Source organism: Platichthys flesus, chromosome 2 (assembly GCF_949316205.1).
Source record: "Platichthys flesus chromosome 2, fPlaFle2.1, whole genome shotgun sequence".
NCBI lineage: Eukaryota > Metazoa > Chordata > Actinopteri > Pleuronectiformes > Pleuronectidae > Platichthys > Platichthys flesus.
Genome location: NC_084946.1, coordinates 5,943,862 through 5,967,583, shown reverse-complemented (window position 1 = coordinate 5,967,583; position 23,722 = coordinate 5,943,862). Strand labels below are relative to the sequence as shown.

Genomic DNA, 23,722 nt, shown 5'->3' with positions numbered 1-23,722 from the left:
ATAGCAGCACTTCAAAAGCCATCCAAGCGACACCCTGTCTCTTTTTGTGCATCCTCTCGGTTTTGTGTTATGATTTCTGTGATTTTTTTGTCATGGTGCACCCACGTTGTCCTCATGTTCATTGTGTTTTTGTCTCACCCACCTCCATTCCAGAAAAAAGTGACATGAGTCCTGAAGCTGGTGAGTTGTTTGAGTGAAACATCAGCTAGAAAGAGCTGCATGCACAATGCAGCTCTGTCAGTTTACCTTTTATTTAGGTGTAGCCTTAAGGAAACTGCATTACACCTTTGATGTGTATTGACTAATTCACTGCTGTACCTCCTCAGCCAACGCCATCCTGGACAGACGGCCTTCTCTTCTGACGCCCTCTGGTGTTAAATCAGAGACACAGCTGGTCAAAGGAGAGGACCTGAAATTGGAGTGTATTGCTGAGGGATTGTAAGTAATTCAACATATTTCAAACCTATAAATTCTCCTACACCTTTGAGTAATTTCCTAAAATTGAAATTCCAAATTAAAATTTCCTGGAGCGCATACCTCCGCCAAGGCCCAGCAGTCAACTGTTGAAAACACATTTAAATTCACTAGATCTGGAAAATGAAAAACCTACAATGCTACAATGTTCAAGTAAACAAAAAGTTTCTGGATGCGTCCCCTGATCTGGATTCACACTGAAGTTGAATGGTCGTGCCTCACACCATCACAAAATGTCATGAAATTTGGTTGAGTCAGTTTTTGCATAAACCTGCTGACAAAGAAACAAACCAGCCAACAAATGTAGGGCCAGGGGTGAAAATAAATCCTCCTTGGTGGAGAATTGTAGTGTTTATATCTACTGTATTTATTTTAAAATGACTTGTCACATGTTTGAACGCTATTTCCTTTTTATTCAGGTAACTGTAGAATGTTCAGGAATGTTTTATGTATTCTATTTCAGTAATTTCTTGTGTTTATATTTATATTACTCTGTGGGAATAATAAAGTATTATCTTATTTAATTTGAATATATTAACATGTTCAAACCCACTGTGTGTTTCCCTCTCTGTCAGTCCAACTCCTCAGGTGGAGTGGGTGAAGATTGGCCATCAGCTCCCCGTCAGAGCAAAACTGGAGAATCATGGCAAATTGCTGATAGTGCCGACAGTTGAGCAGGCCGACAGCGGAAAGTACATGTGCAAGGCGAAGAACCCGTTAGGAGAAGCCATCCACTACTTCACAGTGAGAGTCGAAGGTAAATACTACATGCAGTTACAGTGCTGCTGTCACATCAAACCTATTTTCTATTTAAATAATGGACTGAATCTTCACTTCTCTTAAAACAAGCAAGTAGAACAGATTTACTGTGGGAGCTGTGCAAGATATGAGGATCCTTTAAAAGAAGCCAGATAAAGAGCTGGATGAAGGGCTGAGATTGCTTAATTAAAAGTATGAATAAAGCCATTCAGAAATGTAATCAAGTAAAAGTATAATGACCTACATGTACTTGAAGAAAGTTCATACAAATGGCCCCTTTCATGGGTTTATTAATATAAATGACATGATTAGATTAAAATCTTTCTTTTTTTTGTGTGAAATATTATCAGATTTGACATCTTCAGCCACAAACAGTTAAATCTAAAACCGGGTAAGAAATGTTTAAGAAAATGTCTCTTTGGTTAAACAGTAATGGTCGGGAAAAAAATTAGATTTAATCTTTGGATATGCTTTGTATATACTGTTGTTACATGTCTTGTACAAAAAGCTTAACCTCGAGCAACTATATTGGTCAAAGACATTTAGCGGAGTAAAAGGTTCCATTTTCTTAATGTAGTGGTGTAGAAATAGAATATTAGAATAGAATAGAAATACTGCAGCAGAAAAACTGCATATTTTGTTAAATAAATAAATAAATAAAAGAATTCATATACTATAAATATCCTATAAATTATCATATAAATCTTAGAAAAGGTAAATAAACATATCTATGTTCCATCACTGTTAATTTTTTGTTTGACATTGCAAATTCACTTTAGCTGTTTAAAAATGTGCAAGGAAAATATACATATACAAAACACAGTTTATTTCCAAAAGTAGCACAATCAAGTTTCCAGGATGATATGTATGAGAGGCTCCTTATTGTGATAATTTGGTGAAAAATAATAGCAGATCAACGTGATGATGGTGATGATGCAGAAGGGTGTGGAACTGTCTCCTCTGTAAACCAGGAGGGAAAGTGCAGGTGTTGCTTATTACGTCAGATATTCTGTTAAAAGCATTTTTTACCCCTATAATTGTTTCTCGAAGTCCCTGCCACACAACATGAATAACTCCAAACCAATGCATCACAGAAACTTGCACACAATACTAATTTTGTGCGGCAGCCTGGTGTGCCACGCCTTGTCTGTCCTGGGTAACCTTAAATGTAATTGCAGCATTTATTCTAAAAGCAGTCTTATAATTGAAGAACATAGCGTGCGTGCATGTTCCTGGGGTTGTGTCCTGTCTGTATAAATGCTCAGTGTCTTTCTCAAACTCACACTTTGATAACATTGCGCTGACTGTGTGTTCCCAGAGCCTCCGGAGTGGCTGTTTGAGCCCGAGAGCCAGCTCAGCATGATCGGCTCAGACGTGGCCATCAAGTGCTCCGCCAGCGGGAGTCCTCTGCCGGTCATCTCGTGGAGGGTGAACGGCGTGCCTCTGCAGGGTCAGTCCCCCACGCTCCCTTAAACATGTACAACCTGCTCATACAGTGTGGGAAATCCTCAAGTCTCAAAAAGTATTAATGTTGACGTTTAGTTTTTCCTTCTCACGACATCACATTGCGTATGATTTATCACGAGGAAGGGGGGTTCCAGAGTGGATAGGAGAGTCATTGAAGCCTCAAGCTCTAAATGGATGTTGAAGGAATCCACTGTGAAATGCTGTTAGAATAATCCAGAGCTGTCAAAAACTCTGGGTTCTTTAAATTGAAATCCATCCAGTGAGACGCAAACATTGTATCTGAGGAAGTAAGGAAACAGACCAGAACTATCTGTCGTGCCACGATGCCGCTCATGATGAAAACTGTGACGGTGCAGTTTTTGTGTCATAGAGGGCAGAATGTGGAAACCACATCAATGGTACAGTCGACTTTCTTTTTTCTGTAGAGCAACGCATGAAAAACATGTTCATTAAAAAGTTTGTGAAACAGTCCTGGCTCAATGGATTAGGGCACTGGTTCCCAACATGTGGTGTGGGACCCACAAACATGGACGCAAAAGCATTTCTAAAGGGAGAATAAACGATCAGAAAATTCACACTTTTGCTTAGGGATGGGAATGAACTAGTATTAATCAGGTCCTGGTGCTACATCATTTAGGACGGTAGTATCAATAAGCTCTGATGTTATTGGTACTTGAGAAGTGAGTAAATAGAGTTTGTATTTATTGTTGCAACATGACATATTATCTTGTACATTTGATATGACCAACCAAACACACAAACGCGCACACACACAAACATTCTTGTACTAATACAACAGTTCAGAAATTCACGACACTTATTAGCAAAATACTTTCCCTAGCCCTTAGGCTAACCTTTAACATCACATATAAATACATAACCCTAACCCTAACTTTATCCTAATTCTAACTATATCGCAACAAAAAATGATATACACTCAATCGGTCTATTGAAAGTGGGTAGGAAGCGTCCTCACTGTAAGTTCTAGGCTCAAAATGGTCATCTTAAACGTATGTAGTAGCACAGCCACACAGCCCCACACACAGCCACACACACACGCACACACACATGCACACACCCACACACAGAGCTTGTTGCTCTTAGTGACAATGGCAGTGAGAAGTAAAAGTTCAAAGGTGTTACTCAGAGCAGGGAGATGGATTCAGTGATTTGGAAGCTGCATGTGAACTATGGCACAGGGAAACATTGTCAAATTAAAAGCTTGGCATTCATGTTTATATATATATAAAACAAAAAAGTAAGGGTGCAAGTAGATTTGATAAGCAGTATTGGTAAGAGTCAAGTGTACTTAAGTAGCATAGTTAAAATCTTAAGAATACCCATCTGTGCATTAATCGTCACTGCAGTGTGCATAAGACAGTGGGTTATGCATGAAGCAGAGAAGTCCAGTTACCTGTTGATGTGTGATTATCTGTGTGTGATGAAGTTTATCTTCATCATTGATGTTTCATCGATTTGTTTCTCTGGTCGACTGCAGACGCCCCAGCAACCAACAGGAAGACGCTGGGTGACACCATCTTTCTGCATAACGCCAAGGCGTCTGACAGTGCAGTGTACCAGTGTGAGGCCTCCAACACACACGGCAGCCTGCTGGCCAACGCAAACATCATGATCATGAGTAAGTTCAACGGCCATTGGTTAAACTCATCAGACCCGTTTCACCGGCGAGTTTTAACAAGTCGATGAAAACGCTTTTAATGAGTAAGTGTGGTGAGTCATGGGGGGACTGGTGACTGATGTTTTAAAGATTGGAGAGCCGGTGATGATGTTGGCTTATGCCCATGAAGCAGTGAAGAGGAGGGGGGGGGGGGCTGTCTACAAGCTGCACATGGCTAGCCGCTCTCCCTGTGGAATACCAAGCGGCGTCCCCTGACATTCCCAGTATGTGCTTACAAGTCCCCCCTCAATTCTGTCCCGATTCCAGTGCCACAACACAAACATGTGCTGCTTTACAAGTAACAGATAGAAAACAATAAAAGGCAGACTGTTGCTTCCCATCGCTCCGCACCAACGTGGGCGACTTTGTTCTCGGTGACACAGGAGTAAATAAAACCGGACAGCCTCTGAATGCTGAGTCCCAGCTGCTGCCTCTGTAAACAATTAGGGGAGACAGAGCATTTTAATGGGAGGCTTTGACTACGGCTGATAAGGTGCACACGCTCTGCTTACTCATTATTCCTTTGTTTTCGTCTTTGATTTCGTTTTCAACGTTTGCACATTCCTGACAATATGACAGCTGAATCTGTTATTTATGAATTTATTTTGTTTTTTTAGCACAAATTAGGAGGCAATTATCACACGGTAAAGGCAACTGTTTTGTCAGCTCATTTAACCCACGATTATCTGCCTCCCGTCCGTTTTTCTCTTCCTCGTGTTTCAAGACTGCAAACTTGATTTCGTTCGGTTGTTTTTCTCGAAGCCCCGATAGTACAGCCGTGGACCGCACCTTGTTCCATCATGGGTTGAGATGCCACATTAACGCACCAACCGCTTTCCCAACAACCTCTGATTGATGACTCGATTCTGCTCCTGGTCTTTTGTGCAGATCTGCCCCCCATGATTTTGACGAAAGAAGGGGAGGATTACTCCGCTGTGGAGGGGAAGGGGGTGGTGATGCACTGCAGTGTCTTCAGTTCTCCTCCTTCCACAATCACCTGGTAAGCGTAACTGTTTTTCACGAGTCTACTGCACACCAGCAGAGAGCAGTAGATGTCAGCTGCTCGACGCTCCCACTCCTTCTGTGCACTGTTCATCTGTATCGACGACCTGCTGTTTCTTAAACAAAAAACATGCCTGTCACTCAGCACTGTTCTATTCTTCTGTTTCATCTTAGCTGCCGCAGTGATTTGTTTATCCATTTTGATTGATGTTTTATTTTTCATTGTTTTGCAGGAGCAGAGACGACTCCTCCGAATCCGTGGAGGGCCCGAGATTCAGCGTTCACGACAACGGATCGCTGGAGATCTACAGCGTGGAGAAAGAAGACACGGGACAGTACACGTGTTTAGCTAAAAACACGGAGGGAACGTCCGCCATCGAGGCCATGCTCTATGTTAAAGGTGAGCAGATTTACACGGAACACTGTTTGCAGAGGCTCACTTTTTCCTCTGGATGTAACTAACACGTTCTCGCCCATTTGGAAGATCCCACCAGCATAGTCGTGGCCCCGGAGGACCAACAGATCCTAATAGGTACCACGGCCCAGCTCTCATGCCTGGCAGAGTACGACAAGTCCTTCAGCAACGACTTTCAGCTCCTGTGGGAAAAAGATGATATAGAGTTAACCCTCAACTACACTGAGAATTCAAGGTGGGATACATGATTTTTTATTTTCTTTAAACATTGCAGACTTAATCTCCGCTTGAAAGTCGTTTTACTTCTCAGGTTCGTCCGTCAATACAGCGTCTCCCTTTTCTGTCAACAGATACTTTGTGGAGGATGGTAGTCTTCAGATCCTCAATGTGAGCCACAGGGACCAGGGCGTGTACAGGTGTGTGGCAAGGACCCCGGTGGACACAGCCACGGCCTCAGCGCTGCTCATGGTGCTAGGTGAGCCAACATGTGAACCGTATTTCTGCCTCGGAGACCCCTGGTGCTGCATAAATGTATGACACATTCACACAGGGATCAATATGTCAGGAGGCCAAAGCAGAGCGTGAACATGCAGACCATGGCTCAATTAGCGCAGGGCATAGTGCTGTGTCTGACAATCGCTCTTTGAAATACTGTTGACCTCCTTAAATCTGAAAAGAAACAGTTGTGGGCCACGCAGTCATGCAGCTTGTTCCACATCCCTGGATGAAAAAAGTAAGGGTGCAAGTAGATTCGATAAGCAGTATTGGTAAGAGTCAAGTGTACTTTAGTAGCATAGTTAAAATCTTAAGAATACCCATCTGTGCTAAATCGTCACTGCAGTGTGCATAAGACACATCCCTGGATCCAAGAGGATTTCATTGAACATTTGTTCCTTTGGCCCTTCACTGCTGCACAGATGGATGTGTCTGTGATTCAGTTTTCATGTTGCCATGTTGTTATGATGGTTTTCAGATGTCCCCGATGCACCCGACAACTTGGTTCTGTCGGAACACAAGAGCAGAAGCGTGAAACTGAAATGGTTCCCTGGGGACGATCACAACAGCTCAACCACAGGTAAAAGGAGCATCACTATAATGTATTAATAAAACATATTGAATGAGTTCATCTCGCAGTGACATACACATTAAGGGCGTCATTCTGTATTTAAATAGATTTGTTTGATAGCATCTTGTACAATGTGAATCCATGATTGATTCTTCCACGTGTGAATTATGACAAGGCTCCCTGAGGAACAAACCGGCCCGGAGCAGAGTTTGAGGAGCTTTCTGCTCGGCTTGTGGTTAGATGAGCAAGAATCACACCTCTGATTGTTTCTCTGCCCCTCAACAGAGTTTGTAATCGAGTACGAGGAAAGCCAGTGGGAGCCGGGAAACTGGAAGGAGCTGCTCCGAATACCCGGAAACCACAACTCTGCCGTCGCCAAACTCCACGGTCACGTCGACTATTGCTTTCGAGTGTCTGGAGTTAACGCCGTTGGGAGGGGGCCTCCCAGCGAGCCCACTGAGAGATACAAAACCCCCCCGGCAGGTCTGAGGCTTCCTCCTTTCATTGTTTATTGTACTTTTTGATAAGGTCCTCCAGGCCACTCGAGCTGCCGTTGCTGCTGCTTTGTGAACTTTAAAACACTCAGACCTGCTGCATAATTGATTCCACTCTTGTTGAGAATCTGCTCTCTTGTGTGCCTATTTCACTGGTGATTTATTCCACTATGCCGACAAAAATCTATATTTCTTCTTTTTCTACAGCCCCTGACAAGAACCCTGAAAATATCAAAATCGAAGGTCATTTGCCACATGAAATGGTTATCAACTGGGAGGTGAGGAACAGAGTTTGGTCTTTTATTATCCTCTTACTGCAGATTCTGTAATGTGGGCTACCTTTGCATAGTGAATTATTCCCATCTCCTGCCGTTGTGGGATGTCAAAGAATCCCACGAAGAGAAAAGAGATGAAGTTTTATTGATGTCCAATAGGAAATCTCAATAGGAATTTAAGAAATGGAAACGGTCGCCTTTTGATATTTCATTCTGTGGTTCAGATCTTTAGAAAAGCCATTTCCTGCGATCGCTGCGAAAAGGGCCCCCATTGAAAGGTGCTCATTTTCTTTGATTAGAAAGAGAAAGGATGGCCATGAAAAGGAAAAAAAATCTTTTGATGCGTACAGTATAAATTCTGCCTTATTGTAGTAAGATGAATCTCTCCTTCACTTATTATCCGGTTGCACTGTCAGGGTAAAGTAGCTCCTGAATCCCGGATTCATGAGCTTCCCCACTGTTAATTATTTGCCTTTGTGGAAAATCATATCTCATTCTATTTATCACGCGCTGACTCCTGTGAGGAGACAAATCTTTTCATCTACAGAGCCATATATCAAAGAAAACCTTGCTGCTAGACCAGGTCAATTGTTCCATTGTTTTATTAGAAAGTGGGATAGAACACAGCCAGTGTTCCAAGCACAGTTCACTGGGCTAGCTTGTCATTTTAATCCCTCAGAGGCAGTGACATTGAACAGAGATATACAAGAAGCGTCTTATGCAATTGTGAAAGCCTGCATGAAACTCCTCCACCCCATTGTTGTTATTTATTTATTTATTTTTGCTGTCTTTTGCTTCCACCGTTCAGCCCTTGTTACTCATTGAGCAAAATGGCCCTGGTCTAGAGTACAAGGTGAGTTACAGAAGACAGGACTTGGAGGAGGACTGGAAAGAAGACATTGTGAAGAGACACTCCTTTATCGTGAAGAACGCTCCCACCTTTGTTCCCTATGAGTTCAAGATCCAAGCCAGGAATCATCAGGGCTGGGGACCTGAGCCCAAGATAGAGACTGGCTACTCAGGAGAGGACTGTGAGTAGCCAATATATAACTTTACCCAAAGCTGCACTAGCAATACCAATTTGCAGTTCCCCTCACATCTGTGGATTTCTTTTTTAACACATTGTTTTGGTTGTGATGTCCTCACTTCAGTGAGCAATGAGGGGCTAAAGATTAAGAGCTAAAAAAAGAGTAAATATTGGACTTACATTCCTTAATGCAGAAAAACGTGTTAAAGTTAAACCTCTCTCCAAAATTCCCCCTCCTCCATGTTAGCATTGGGACATGGGCCAAATTAGAAAGTCAAAGTTTCCTCGAAGAGGACGTCTGTCATTTGAGTTAGTTTTTATCACAAATGTTTGTTTAAGTTCATCCAAGGGACCTAAAGGCGTCAGGTAATGTTAGCTAACAGCAAAACAACTGCGTTGGCATTATGGTCCCGTTCACTCACTGAATGACTCTACAGTTAATCAAAAGTTTCATTGTTAGATTCAGCATACCTCTGCAGCAGCTGTAGGTTTAAATAATATGTCAAAGGGGATTCAGCTACTTCTACCATTTCTCCCAAGTTAATGTAAGCTTCAAAATAAAGTTGCTCTCTAGATATAAACTAAAGCCAATTGACAAAGATGCTAATGCTCTAAGAGATAACTGTAAAAGCAGTAAAGAGACACATTATAGATTTTATCTTGATTTATTTCTGGTGAGAAAATTAAAGAAATTACATTTCTAGTGGTTATTTTCATTGGGAAAATATTGCAGATAGTCCTGTTGAATGTAACAGATTATTTGTCTAGAGTTAACTGTTATAAAAGTAAATGCTTTCTATATGTGAGAAGAGAAAGCTACACAAACCTCTCACTAACTTCTTGCTTCCATTTGGAGCTTCCAGAGTGCAGAGTAGCCAGTGTAGTTTTAGGATAAGTGATTTTTGTGGACAAAAGATGGTTTGATTAAAATATTTTCTTCTCATCTCTGCTTAACTCTGGCATTTTCATCCACGGTATTCAGGTGAATTTGGTGAAGTGATTTATTTATAAGCTTTGAGATTTTAAAATCTGGAGAATAAATGAGAGGATACAAGTTTCAAGGTTTTGCATTGGAGCAATTGCAGTTTCTGGAGAAGGCTGACTGTATTTCCCCCTGTCCAGCTTTCTTTTGGATTTGCCCCAAGGAGGTCACATCAGGTCATGACACTACTCACTGTTGTGTCCTTGCTCTCCTGTGGTGTTAGTAATTGCAGTATATACTTACCCCTTTAGAGCCCTGTATTGATTTATTGATTGACTGATTGATTGATCAGTCCCCAGTATGTGTTCCTATAAATAGGTGATCTCCAAATGTGTGTAGTCGCTTAGTATTTTAGTCTTTTGCTCAGTTGCTCATTTCTGTTGTTGCTCAAACTATGAGTCATTCACAAGAACACCTTTGTAACGTTTCCATCTGCTGACTGTTTTTCCTGACGTGTGTTTGCTGTTGCAGTTCCGTCCGCTGCGCCTGATGATGTAGCCGTGGAGGTGATGAACAGCTCAGTGGTCAAGGTTAGCTGGATGCGTGTACACAAGGACAAGCTACATGGACATCTGGGAGGCTACAGGGTAATACCTCAAAAACCAACCCTTGCTTTTAGACACAGTTTAAAAGGAATGGCCCTGACCTCGCTCTGAGCGCTTGCTTCTCTCACCCCACTCTGTTGTCCTTTACTTGATGTTTTCTGCTCACGCCGACTGAAAAGAAAGATAGAAAATTGCATATTCAGTCAGCTCACACTCGCACGTATGATGTACACAGTTTGATCACTCCACTGAGGATGGTTCTCTGTGTGTGCTCTTCCTGATGTAGATAAACTGGTGGCGTCTGCGCAGCCTGGCCGACTCAAAGAAAAGTCACGGAGACAAACACACTCTAACTTTCCCTGGAGACCGAAACCACGCCACGGTACCAGGACTGACCCCTTTCTCCGAGTACAGCCTCATTGTCATGACCTTCAACGGGCGAGGCAACGGCCCCGGCAGCCATCCCGTCGACTTCAAAACCCCAGAGGGAGGTGGGTTTGTGGAAAAACAGCATGAAATGTATTGATTCCCAACTTCTAAAGGGAAAAATCTAATAATAGCCAAGGAAACTGGTTTGGAGAATTCCACTGCTTAATGCGTGTATCGCCTTCTTGTGCCCCCCACAGTGCCCGAGAAAAATCCTGTTTTCAGGGTCACAGATGTACAGAAGCACACCGTCTCTCTGGTCTGGGACCCGCCATCTGAGCCTAATGGGATTCTCACCGGGTACCTCCTAGACTATCAGTTGAGTACGTATCTCTATGTTTCATCCTTACACTTAACTAACTCAGATATATCGGTGATGCTCCCATCTTGCGACAAAGAGATATTGCATTTTCCCTTGTGTTTAATAGTGGTCACATCCCTTTTTTTTAAGACTGAGTATACAAAAACATACAGGCTGTTTATTTTAATCTAACTGCATATTAGTGACCTGAATAACCTCACTGTTTGAAATGCACAGCCTCTTACGCTGTATCATATAGTACAGTTTTAAAACAGCCAAGTATGTGTTGTACCTCTGGAGTGTATCACTAAAGGAAAGGGAATTTATCTTCGGCTCCCTGGTGATTGTCTAACCCATGATCCTGAGCACGGAGGGAAAAATCACTGTGTTGCTCTAATAAGGCCCAGGTCATGGTGAGGTCAGAGTGTCTGTATAGGAAACATGTCAGGGTGATGTCTGTTGGCCTGTGTGTGACAATCATGGCTAAGCTAGTGCTGACCAAGGCCACTGTGTCACAGTCTGTTAAGGTCCCTGCTTACTGACCCTATACTGTCCGCAGGGGATGTCTTCACAGCAGCTAAAGTCATGTTATGACTTTAAACAAAAGTCACAACAGACCAAATGACTAACTTTTAACAACGTCCCTGTGTCACGTTTCCCGGCTAATTGAGTTTGATTTGGCGGCTGCACAAGGGGGCCAAGTGTCATACAGTGTTTCAGGAGAGGACGTTTTCATTGTGCCACAGCAATAAACCTGATGGACTCCATGAAGTGTGACTTTTGTTGAAGTCCCCTTGAAGAAGTCATGCGCGAAATGTTGAGGAGTATCAGTGTATCATCAGTGACATAAGTGGAATCTCCAGCTGCAGCACAGCTGTTTGAGGGCGACGCACATCTCTGCAGCAGCCTATAATCGCTTCACGTCTCACAGCTTTCACTATTGTAACATTGTTGAACACATTGAGCATACGGTAATACCAGGCTGTTTCAACTACACTGCTTTGTAATGGCACATTGTCTGTGTGAAGCCTTTTGATCATTGTGTCAGGTTATCACCAATGGGTTAATAACATTAGCAGGCATTATAAATACATTTCAAAACATAAAGGCTGAATGTATCCTCAAGTTCCCCTCACTGCTGAGAGGACGGTGTGGTCACACTCAAAGCTGCCAACTGACTGTGAAGCCTGAGGTCAAAGGCGGCCAGTAGAAACTAACTTAAAGCCTTTACCTCCCAGCAAACTACCAACTGTGTCATAAAAGTGAGATGAGGTCTCAAATTTAAAACTTTTCCTTTTCCTTTGATTTGATTTGATTCACACTTAACTCAATGTTTTTTTGAGGTTTTTGTTGCTCAGATTCATACAACATGCTTTTCAAGGTCATCAGATAGGTGTGCACATCACACCAATTGACTTGGTGTTGAAAGTTCATATTACATGATGACTGGTGACAAAGGATCACACATTCCACAATATCTAACCTGGACAAATCCCCAGGTATGGCGATAAGAGTGGAAAAGTGCTATATAAATACAGTCTTTGACCTTTACTATGTCTGGTCTCAAACATATCACAAAAATACCTGCCTGTTCTTCTGTGACAGCCTGCTAAGCAATGACCCATCAAGCTGGATGAGGTGAAACAGAAATGATTCAGTGGACATCACAGTTACTAGAAATAGGGAATGGAAATTATTCTAAACTCTGCCATCAACAAAGTCATATTTTCCACAACTCAGGAACAAAGACACAAAGTTAGAGGGCATGTCACCTCTACACGTACCTCTTTACACTGCCTTCATACCAACCTACCCTCTGATTGGCAGTGGTGCTGATTCATCTAGATATTTAGGATGCTAGAAATGTAGGCGTCAAAATGCATCAATGCTTAGGATACACATCGCCACCAGAACAGAGAATTGTATAAATGCTGCTGACCCCTTTCAGTTTAAAACGCTGGTCCTTCATTTCAGAATGGAAGAGCAGAAACAGATATGTTTGGAAATGATGACATAGACAAGCCTCTTGCTGATTGGGTCCTTCTGGTCACAACATAGCCATTGCTGATTCTTCAGGCTCCTATCACATGACCCCCTTCTGAAAGAAACCTACCGGCATTAGCCTCGGCTACCAGTGTAAAACGTGACATTGATAATTAATTAAAAAGCAATGCTGACCCTGTTGTAGTTAAACACTGTATTTTAAGAGAAATGTCTGATTTGTCGTTTCCCCATTGCTGCGTCTCGTTTGTAGCTCTTTTTGTAACTAGCAATCAACTGCTTCCTTTGTAAACCGGAACTCACATACCCAGTGTAATGTGATAGGAATTTTTAGGCGTATTAGTATGGACAGGGATTGATACTGATGTTGAGCTAAAACCGGTGTGAAAAGAGATAGTTTTGGCTTAAAAACACAGTTTTAAACTATAAAGTGAAATATGGATGTAGCCCTAGTCAGAGGAGGCAATGTGTCGTCAAGCCTCTCCAATTGCATCTTTGACAAGTTCACACAGCAATTGTGAGTGACAATCAAAGACCGAATTCGTTTGATGTGGGGCTTTTTTTGGCAGGCTGCAAAATTTGTCATAAACTCTTAAGAATTTATGTGACGTTAAAAAAAAATCTGTGTAAAATGCAGATTGATCTTTCCGAACCATATTTCAGTATATATGAGTGACTGTAGAGTAACTCTCATTGATGGACCAATTGGAATTTGTACTGCACTGACAGAAAATATCGTCACACGTGGGAGTTCAGAATGACCTTGGCTGCTATTCATTCTGTATTTGGGCTGAACTCACACTTGTTGTTGGGTCATGTCACAGTGTTTGTACATCTCGGTCTGTTCCACACTACACAAGGCCAGCTGTATTTGGCCCAACAGATTAAGTAATATTTGGATTTCTAAATGTTGTCTGAATTGAAAGGAATTGGTCGGCAGCCTTCAGCCAGTTCACTACATGAGATGATTCGCCTGAGTGTGTCCGGATAAGTGAGAAAGAGAATAATGATGCTTGTAGCCTCCTCTCTGTACCAGTCTCCAGTCCCACCGGTTGGATTTCTCACCAAAAATAAACAGTTTTTATTCTCACAAACAAAACAAAACATTGTGATGTCTATTAACAGGGGGTGGTATCTGAGGGGGAAAAGGGAAGCAGGCCAATACATTCTTGTCATTGTGTGCTACCAGAGAGACATAGCACCTCTTTCCCAGCAAAGGTCACCTCAACACCTGCTGTGTTTGTTTTTGTTACAAAGAACATAAATGCCACCCGTCTACCTGCCCGCCTGCTTTACGTAGTGAAAAATGGGATCCTATCACAACGTAGACAAAGTGCAGATGACAACAACACAAAAGAGGGCCTAGTTATAATGTGCAGATCATAACCTGCTTGCTTGTGAAATGCAAATATGATTCAAAGGGATATTAAGCCAAAGAAAGAGCAAATAACAATTTGTCTTTTGCTAATTTTAACAAAGAAAAAGTGCAAATCAAAACAAGTGACAGTTGCTTTTCTTGGCATTGGTGTGAAGAGATTGTCACTTGGATATCTTTTTGTCATGCCAGTGAATGGGGAGCTTTTGGCTGTGAAGCAGTAAAGGCTGGAAGCTAGACTTCTTTGTGTTAGAACAACAACAAGTAAATGTTTTCGATTATCGTCAACAAATAATCAAATTATTTTGTACCAATAAGAATATGAAGGTACAAAAGATGAAGACAGATTGGTTTGTTCAAAAGTAGTACATTTTGATTGGAAAAAGAGACCAGGATCAGCAGTTAGCTTTATAAAGTAGAATGTGAGCAAAATAATAAAGTGGATTTAGTTTTGTGATTGCATGTTGAGGACAAGGACTTTAAAAAGGAGACACTTCTTCTTACTTCAATGTCAGTGTGGGATATGAAGCATGTGAAATAAAATGGTTCCAGGGGTAACAATGCTAAATGTTTCGAAAATAAGTTAGATTGTTCATTACTGTGTGAGGGATTTGGACTAGTCTTTCCCAATATTGATCTAGACTGCTGACCTAGCACAGTTTCATATTGAAGCGAAAACATTTTCACTTCTCACAATAACATGTGAGATCTCTAACCTGGTGTGTGCAGCGCTCTTTGCTACCACATACTCATGCTGGGGTCCATAATGTTTGCAGAAATCAGGAGCTCATAGTTTCAGCTGCAGTTGTGCCATCGATGCAGTTCTCTCTCTCATACCTTGCCTTTCACTCTTAAGTGTTTGTACCTGTCACTTAGACTGATGGACATAAGAGCGACCACTGTGCCAATGCATGTGCACCCTCCTTATCGCCACTTGAACTAATTCTGTGGGTAAACCTCTGGCTGTTGTTTATTTTGACATCTTTTTACTTTGATCTTTTTACGCCATTACAAACCGTAAACATTTTTGGTGCATTGCTTGTATGACCTTAATGCAAAGTCTAATACAAATAATGTGTCTTTTCTCTCTAGTCAACGACACAGAGGAGATGGGGCCCCTGCAGATGGTAGACATCAGCAACCCCCGCACCACCAAGTGGACCCTCCGCGAACTGGAGCCCCTAAGCAAGTACAAGTTCTACCTGCGCTCTTGCACCGCAATGGGCTGTGGGCCTGTTGTCAGCGAAGAGAGCACAACCACCCTTGAAACAAGTGAGTGATGGGAGGGTCCAGAAAGCACTAGACCAGGTGGTGTGTGTGTGTGTGTGTGTGTGTGTGTGTGTGTGTTTGTGTGTGCGTGAGTGCGTGTGTGTGTGTGTGTGTGTGTGTGTGAGATGGCCTGTGGGTGTGAGAATGAGTGGGTAGCTTTGTGGGGAAGACGGAGAGAAACACAGACGAGGGGTTTTAGGTGCAGAATTCAGGCTGAGCAAGCGACTGTAGGTGACAAAGCTGTGTTACTGCCTCAAAACGGCATTGAACTAGCAGAATATGATCTATGCCTGGGCAGCCAAGCTTTCATATCTCCATATAAGTAATTCTTGTGGATAAACAATTTCATACGGTTGTCGTGGAGGTTTTCATTTGTCACTGTCACAAGAGAGCAAGTGCTTATTGATTGGAGGGAGAGCGAGAGCTGTGAAACAATCCGCGGAGAGAAAGGGAAACTGAGAGTTTTGATGCTGAACTGTGTAATCATTGAAAGAGTTGGTGGGTTAGTAATCATAATGAGCTGGCTTGTTGCATGTAATCTTTTTTTTTTAATTACTTATCATTTGGTGCGGACTGCACGGCATTCTTCAGCTGAGCCGAGCCCCGGTGAGGTGGTGGGCACTGTGATATACGATGTGAATGAAACAGGAAACAGTACGTGGAGTCCCATGAGTATCACTGTAATGAACCGCAGCAACAGATACTCTCCGCATAAACAACTGGGCGGCAAATTTATTGTGGTATAAAGTGGCTGTAATTAGTGGTTCTGAGGGGGTTGTGACACTCCCCTACTGGCAAGAGGATGCAACTGCATGGCAAACATACTTTTTATTTTAATTTAATACAATTTGTAATATTTGATTTTGTAGCAGGTTTTGGAGTATATATGCACTGAAAGGATTTCAGTTAAGCATTTAAAGGGAGAGTTCACCAAAAAAAGGAAAATCCACCTGTTATCTACCTACCACTATGGCGTGGGTGAGGTGTTTTAGTCCACAAAACCCATTTTCAGGGGTAAACAGCCAAATACAATACAATTGAAGTAAATGGCGTTGTCTAACATATCCTTAAACTAGTATATAACTATGTTGGTCATTGAAATCAATATAATAAATCAGAAATTTCTCCTACATTGAATATTTTGATATTATATAATATATTTATTTTTAACACCCCAAAATCAAACTGACTTCCATCGTCCCTGATCGGTTCAAGTTGTGTCATTCAAATACAAAACGCTCAACTCAATATGGGAACACACTGCAGGTGCGGAATATGCAGACAAGGACTTAGCGTTGGCGTAAAATCACAGGAAGAAACCTAATTGGCTCGTAGGGGTTGTTTATTTAAAGGTCATTACAGGCAGGAGAATTCATTTTTTTATGTAATGAATTGCAATTTAGTCAAGCTGTTACAAGTGTGTGTGTGTGTGTGTGTTTGTGAGAGAGTGTGTGAGTGTGTGTGTGTAGGAGAATTCGAGCATTAAAATGTTGTGTCCTAATTCTACTGTGCACTATTACCATCACTCTCCCGCCACTAAACAGTGCACTGCTTTCAACCGCAGCTTTGATCATACAGTGTCTTGTTAATGTTTGTGAATGTGTTAAACGTTTGCTTAGCAATGCAGTGCTTGTCCCCTCTGTCTTTTATTCTTTCAGTCGTTTCATTATTTTATTTTTTTCACAGCTTCCACTTCGGCTTCCACTGTTGGCCTCAGTATGTAGCATCTGTGTTCACGTAGAAGCTGTAGCATGTCATACCAACACACATAACATAGACTGAATTAAAGATGACTAGTCGGGATGGCTCGCCAAAAGTCACCCTGCATCTTTTATGTTTGTGGATCAAAATAAAAACTCAAAATGTACGGAAAACCAAAACCACCTTGAAATGCACAAAATGGTGGCATTCATAACTGGAATATTGTGACTTAAATTGTGGAAAGTGGGAAAAAGTGTAGACATTTTTACAATCTTTATTTCCAGTCTATGATCTCAAAGAACTCGGAAGATCCTTTTTTTCCTTCCTCTTTGTAATGGTTTATTTATACATTTGTGTGATGGTATGACATGTCTGACAGACGGTAGTTCCGTAGGTAGCGGGTGCATGTTTAGTTGTAGAAAATGGTACGGATGCTATAAACCTGTGTAAATCATCGTGCCTATTTTAGTCTCAAACTGTTGAGCACATTTTATTTTTCTCGCACATTATCAAAAAGTGCTAAACACTTTGCTCCTCTGCAGATAATTGACCTTGTCTGCTGTTTGCCCTTGCCATCAGCAGAGAGCTCTCTGATGCCTCCTTTCATTAGAAAAATGTCAACTCCTCCTCAGATAAAGTTTGTGGCTTCCTCTCTAATAGCAATAGTAATGAGTAACCTAATTATAAATTCATACTAATCGTGGCTCATTAGCGTCTGTAAACGAATATTGACTTTTATCCTAGCAACAGCAGACACTGTGCAACACGTCTAAGTCAAGGTGAGGAAATAAATGACGCTTCAAGAGCCAAACGCAGGAAGAAGATCATAAACACGCCACGCATCCATCCTTCTTCCTTTTAATGATGTGCAAAAAGACAATTAAGTAGCTGTTGAAAGGCAAGATGAAGTCAAATTAAAATCCCAACATCTCACCTTCTGTATAAACAATTTTTTTTTTTCTATAGGATGTTTTATTGTACATGCGTAGCCACTAATTTTAGGTAAGAGCATGTGTGCTAACAGTAGACGGTAGCGCCCCGGGCTCTAGCCCCAGTTGATAATCACAAGGTTTGTCTTTCTTTTCAGGCAAGTCAGCTTCCCCCACACCTCCCAGCACTCCAAAGTCCCCAGTGACCAAACCCACTCGTTCCACCATAGGTAGAGCTGCTGCATATACTGACACCACAAGCATCAAACCACGGAGACAAACAAAAGCTGTGAAATAAATCTAAAAAAACAAAACAGAAACCATATAGCTCTCGTTATGTATGTTTCATACCCATATTTGTACAGTGGTGCAGCGATCTCCTGGACTCCCTGGCTTTTGCCTTTTAAGGCAATTGATATCACAGAATAAAAAAGATGTTAAAAATACCTCTGCGATGTGCAAGGTAATTAGCCGTCTCCTGTATTGTTCTTTGATATTTGAAGTTGTTTCCAGTGGCAACAGGAGATGGAATGTAAGGTAACAGCTCTGCTTTCCTGTTTGGAACGAGACAATTGAATGCTAATGAAAAAGCAGGTCTTAATTTCCCCGCTGCACCACAGGGAAATCGAGGATACAAGATCTATATCCTGATCCGACCGAGTAGCTGAAGAGTGGAGCCGCTTGAACGGGACAAATATGTCTAATTGTCAGTGATTGATTTGTTGGGCCCCAGTTCCCCAGAACCAAGCAGCATATTGACCCAACAGTCACCTGACATTTCCATGTAATCTTCAACTGGGTAAACAGCAGCACGGCTCTGGGACGAAAGTTGTCCACGGCAGCATCTGAGCTGAGACAAAATGGAGAGGAGAGAAACGTCCTCCTGGGCGATGCCGGGAGGGGGGGGGGGGAGGGGGGGTGTGAGCTCATACTGGGAGGCTAATATTCACTGGACACTGAGATGAGTGGATAATGGGAGGCTGTTGAAAGATATATACGAGCCTCCTGACTTTGAAGGGGCGTCTTCTAGGGCTCTGACTCCCCACTGGGTGAGCAGCTGCAGCATTTATTAGAAAACGGAGGAGTTGGTGGCGAAACACGGCAGCCTGCCGGAAGATATTTTTAGTTTAGGGGCCTATGTCAGTCGAAGTCTTCACACAGGTCTAATAATTGCAATTACCACGGTTGTGGACTAATCCATCAACATTAACTGGAGGCTGTCATGTGCGGTGGCGGCGGTGGGCAGCGCAGACGCAGGTGTCCTTGTGTGCAGAATTATCACCTGAGCAAATAATGCACCTGAGCTGGAGACGGGCCAGGAGATTTGCATGTTTGCCACGGGGAAATGAAGTGGACTGTGCTTTGTGGACCAGCTCAGACAGCTGCTGTCAAACCACCCTAATGATGCATTTCATTCTCCACGTTATTAGATTTTCTTCTGTTGTCTGTTCAGTATGTCTGGCATTATTCGGTGTCAATGTGGTAAAAATATGTTTATGTCGTCACGCAGAGAGACATCACAAATATTGTAAATAAAACTGTGACTTGTAACAGCATCGTTTTTTAGAAACAATCACGTGATTACGATTCTAAACCCTTTTGGACCTCAGTCTATGTTCATTTTGCTTTGCATGCTTCACCTGCCATTCTACTTCCATACCCACATTACTCTTGTCATGTGTGCTGGTGAGGGATTCACCCGACGTCCCCCTCTGTCACATGTAATTGATGCGTCCGTACACAAACAAAACACCCGAGCGTGCGCTGAGCTTTCTTCGTAGAAGGTGAAGAGCCACATCCTTCATCGCACAGTGACAACACTCCTAACCGCTCCATGGAGGTCTTGACCTTCTGTCCCCTATTACTAATCCTTCATCACCATTTCTCTCCTTTTCTTCATCTGCTCTCATCTCTTCCATCAGTCGCGGCCCTGTTGAATGTTAGCTCAGCCGTTAGCGACCGCTCTGCAAATATCAGCTGGATGTCTGGAGGAGAGCACACAGAGTTTTACATTTCATATATATGAACAACCGCAAGCTCACATTAGCTTTTTATATGTTCTTGACATTGTAAGTGTGATTGAGGGAGCCTGTATTTTTGTGAAACAGCTAATAACTGTCGCTGGGCTGTGACTGAAACTGTCCTCCATGTCTTTTCATTCACACCTTCAGTAGATTGCTCTAGTTGTGTGTCCTCATGAGTACTAACCCACCGTGATGGTTCACCCTCTGCCCAGGTGAGGGTCACTGGACGGTTTCAGAGACCTTAAACACCGCTCACACTTTCCACATCATTGCTTGAACCTGGGACTGAGTACACTGTGCGCCTTATTCCTAACAGCTGGGTTGACAATTCTAGTATATGTGAAGATGTAATCACGACCAGGTCCACAGGTGAGGAGGGAAACCGTTATAGCTGAAATTAAAAGAATGTAAAGCAGCAGAACTAATCGACCGATCACTGAGCACAGTGCAGGTGCATCCTTGAGCGGGGGGGGGGGGCGCCACGAGCAACGACGTGCGGCCCTCTGCACTGTGGCGAGGATTTAAGCCGCTCAGACTCGCTTAGAGGAATTTTATATGTGTACAGCGTTCCATAGTTGATTAATTGGACAAGCAGGATTAGCTGTTTAATATTAACATTGGAGCCTTTCCATCAGCAGCGCGCCCTACCACCTTCTGCCTCTGCATCAGATAGACTTTGTCGGTGTAAACATTCAATCAAGTGTCCCCATGAAAAGGCCAAGTCGTGTCAAAGTCACCGGGTATTGTTCCTCCTCAGGTCTGGCCAGCATCCACGGAGGAATATCCACCCAGGGCTGGTTTATCGGCCTGATGAGCGCCATCGCTCTCCTCACGCTCATTGTGTTGATCGCCTGCTTTGTCAACAGAAATAAAGGAGGGAAGTATTCCGGTAGGTGTTCGCTCACAAACACACACATTACCCTGCTTGAATAGTAATTGCTGCTCGCAGCATCATTATATTTCCATTTCGTTGTTGGTCGCTATGAAATAAATGATCAATTATCCTTGATGCCATTTCAAGAATATGTAAGCTGATATGTTGTCTTTTTCCCAGGCCTCAAAATTATTTTAATGCAAATTTATACATGAATAGGCTCCTGCTTTGATAGGAAAATGAGCATTTCTACTATATGTCCAGCATTTGAATGTTGCATTATTTAGACAAGCAGCTTTTCCCAGCCACATGGAGACTAAATGCAAATGCTGCACAAGGGGTGGCTGTGATGACATAAGCTCTACGGTATCGCCGTGATTTCCTCCAGTTGGGGACATGAGAGTCCTTATCAGCTTTATTATTCACAGCTAATGGCCATCGGGTTGTCGTCCGGGCAGCGATCGCTTCACTTGTCAGCAGAAAAAAAGAGCGAGACGCTGCTCTGTCCTTTGTTTTCTCATTAAGTTCTCATTATCGCCAGTTGCTCCTACAACCTTTTCTTTTTTTCTTCTGTCACACCACTAAGCGATATATATATACATTTAAATTGCTTCAGTTTTTACCATTTTTATCATGAATATTTTACACAACATAGAGCTCCATTTTTATGTAGAATAAGATTCACATAAAACAATTGAAAAAAAGTTAATTGTATATTTTCAATCTTTTCCAAAGCTTTCATTGATCTTTCATCCAGTGAACAAGTGCAGGGAATAAGGGACTGAGAATCTAACTTGTTCAGACAACGTTAGCAGTCAGGGGACACAGCAGTGATCTTCATTGGCAGCCGCCTCCAGAGGAAATCACTGATATCTTCTCTCTATTTTGTGAGCAGTAAAAGAAAAAGAAGACCTTCACCCTGACGTGGAGTCCCAGGGCATGAACGACGACACGTTTTGCGAGTACAGGTAAGCATAACCACGGGAGCACTATTTCACGCACAACAGTGTATGAATTTTCTCTTTTGCTAGCGGTGGTTTCTGTCTTCTTCTCTTCATATTTCTCTCCCCATGCTTTTTCTCCTCTCGCTGAGAAGACAACCCGGTGTGCACTCGGTTCACGTGGAGCCTTGCACTCCATCCGTCCAAGACATTTGAAGAGTAACTGGAATGTATGTGATAAACAGCAGTAGTGTCCCTGAGCTGTTTACGCATCGGTATAGTCAGACTGCTAGCCTCCCTGTATAGGACTTTGTGATCCCAGGTACGGTGTTGTGTTAGATGTGATAGGCTTTGCATCATAAAGGGATCCACAGCGGCGTTCAGATGCAGCAATTTTGTGTCCTTATGGAGCGAAACGCAGGCTGCGCAGCACGCAGCGGGAGGCTAAAACCAATCAGTGTAATTGAAAGTGGCTCCTCTCCAGGGCAGTAATATCTGGGCACGTTTCATTAATCCTTTACTCGTCCAATTCATAACAGTCTACGGCAGCAGAAGTCCCAATGTAATTCCCCAATCAGTGGGATCTGCACAGCACAAAAAATGGTATGATATGATGGAGTCGAATGTGTCTCAGTCAGACAGGATTTATATTTTGTCACGTTGACTCCAGGAGCTGCTGGCACCAGCTATTCTTCAATTTGCTGCCAAGTCTGTGTAAAATACTTCTTGAGTTTGTGATAAATCGGTCACACCATTATAATGCCAAATAACATTTAAATGTCATAAATTGTGGAAACTGGATGTCACAGCTACCTTCTCTACGTTGGAGTCGATTCCAGTAAATGACTAGTAACCGCACAAGGGACTGCTGCCAGCAATAACCTCTTATAAAGCACAGCAAGTTGTTTTTATGCTAGTTATAATCTTATAAATAGTGACTTTTAGTGGCGCTAGAGTTGCTAATATTTATAATAAGCTTGGCTAGCTGGCTGCCGACAGTTAGCTTCAAATTTAGGTGACGAGTTTTTAAACTGCACCACTTTTGCTAGGTTTGTACCTGAAATCCACACAACTCAGGAGGTTTAGAGCCCCTAAAATAAGTGAGACCAACTTGAGTTTGAGTTTCCTGTGCTGCTTGTTCAGTCAAGGAAACTTACACATTTGGGTATGACACAACACGACACAAGACATGTGATACTCCACATTTCTTAATTTGACTATTGCTAATTGTGAGTATGACCTCATTCACAAGGTAAGATAAGATGATCATGTTTATATGGCATTCAGGCTATTGTCTTTATCGGAGTAATGTAGTATAGCAGTCATCCTCTAACCAGAAAGTAGGCGGTTCGATCCCAGTCTTCCCTGTCAGCATACCTAAGTGTCCTTGTGCAAGATACTGAACCTTGATTTGCCCCTCATAGAAAGAGTGCTGCCCATAGATCGATTGTATGAATGTGTGTGTGAATGACAATAACAATAACCTGTTCTGTAAAGTGCTTTGAGTGATCATCACGGCTAGAAAAGCTCGATATAAATACAGACCATTTACCCTGTAAACAAAGCCATTGGTTCAACAAAATAAATCCCCAATCGCAATGTTCACCATTGCTGTCATAGTATTTTCTACAACTAAGCAACCAATTTCAGAGTAGACAATCTGCCCCCTTTGTACATCAGCACACACAAGCCCAGTG

The 23,722-nt window shown here is 42.4% G+C and overlaps 1 protein-coding gene across 4 annotated transcripts in view; it reads left to right on the top strand.

Annotated features, from left to right (window-relative positions):
• The window catches only part of chl1b (cell adhesion molecule L1-like b), a 69,185-nt gene that overhangs the window by 42,387 nt on the left and 3,076 nt on the right, over positions 1 to 23,722 (top strand). For 2 of the 4 annotated variants that reach the window (XM_062394996.1, XM_062394987.1), the window contains 19 exons: positions 154 to 180; positions 327 to 438; positions 1,050 to 1,231; positions 2,552 to 2,683; positions 4,199 to 4,339; positions 5,267 to 5,378; positions 5,614 to 5,780; positions 5,865 to 6,030; positions 6,146 to 6,270; positions 6,769 to 6,870; positions 7,147 to 7,344; positions 7,563 to 7,633; positions 8,439 to 8,661; positions 10,111 to 10,226; positions 10,471 to 10,675; positions 10,811 to 10,933; positions 15,380 to 15,559; positions 20,968 to 21,099; positions 21,980 to 22,052. In XM_062394996.1, coding sequence (XP_062250980.1) covers positions 154 to 180; positions 327 to 438; positions 1,050 to 1,231; positions 2,552 to 2,683; positions 4,199 to 4,339; positions 5,267 to 5,378; positions 5,614 to 5,780; positions 5,865 to 6,030; positions 6,146 to 6,270; positions 6,769 to 6,870; positions 7,147 to 7,344; positions 7,563 to 7,633; positions 8,439 to 8,661; positions 10,111 to 10,226; positions 10,471 to 10,675; positions 10,811 to 10,933; positions 15,380 to 15,559; positions 20,968 to 21,099; positions 21,980 to 22,052 — 2,587 coding nt within the window. The remainder of the gene's footprint in view (positions 1 to 153; positions 181 to 326; positions 439 to 1,049; positions 1,232 to 2,551; positions 2,684 to 4,198; positions 4,340 to 5,266; positions 5,379 to 5,613; positions 5,781 to 5,864; positions 6,031 to 6,145; positions 6,271 to 6,768; positions 6,871 to 7,146; positions 7,345 to 7,562; positions 7,634 to 8,438; positions 8,662 to 10,110; positions 10,227 to 10,470; positions 10,676 to 10,810; positions 10,934 to 15,379; positions 15,560 to 20,967; positions 21,100 to 21,979; positions 22,053 to 23,722) is intronic. The other 2 variants (XM_062395012.1, XM_062395005.1) reach the window with 1 other exon arrangement.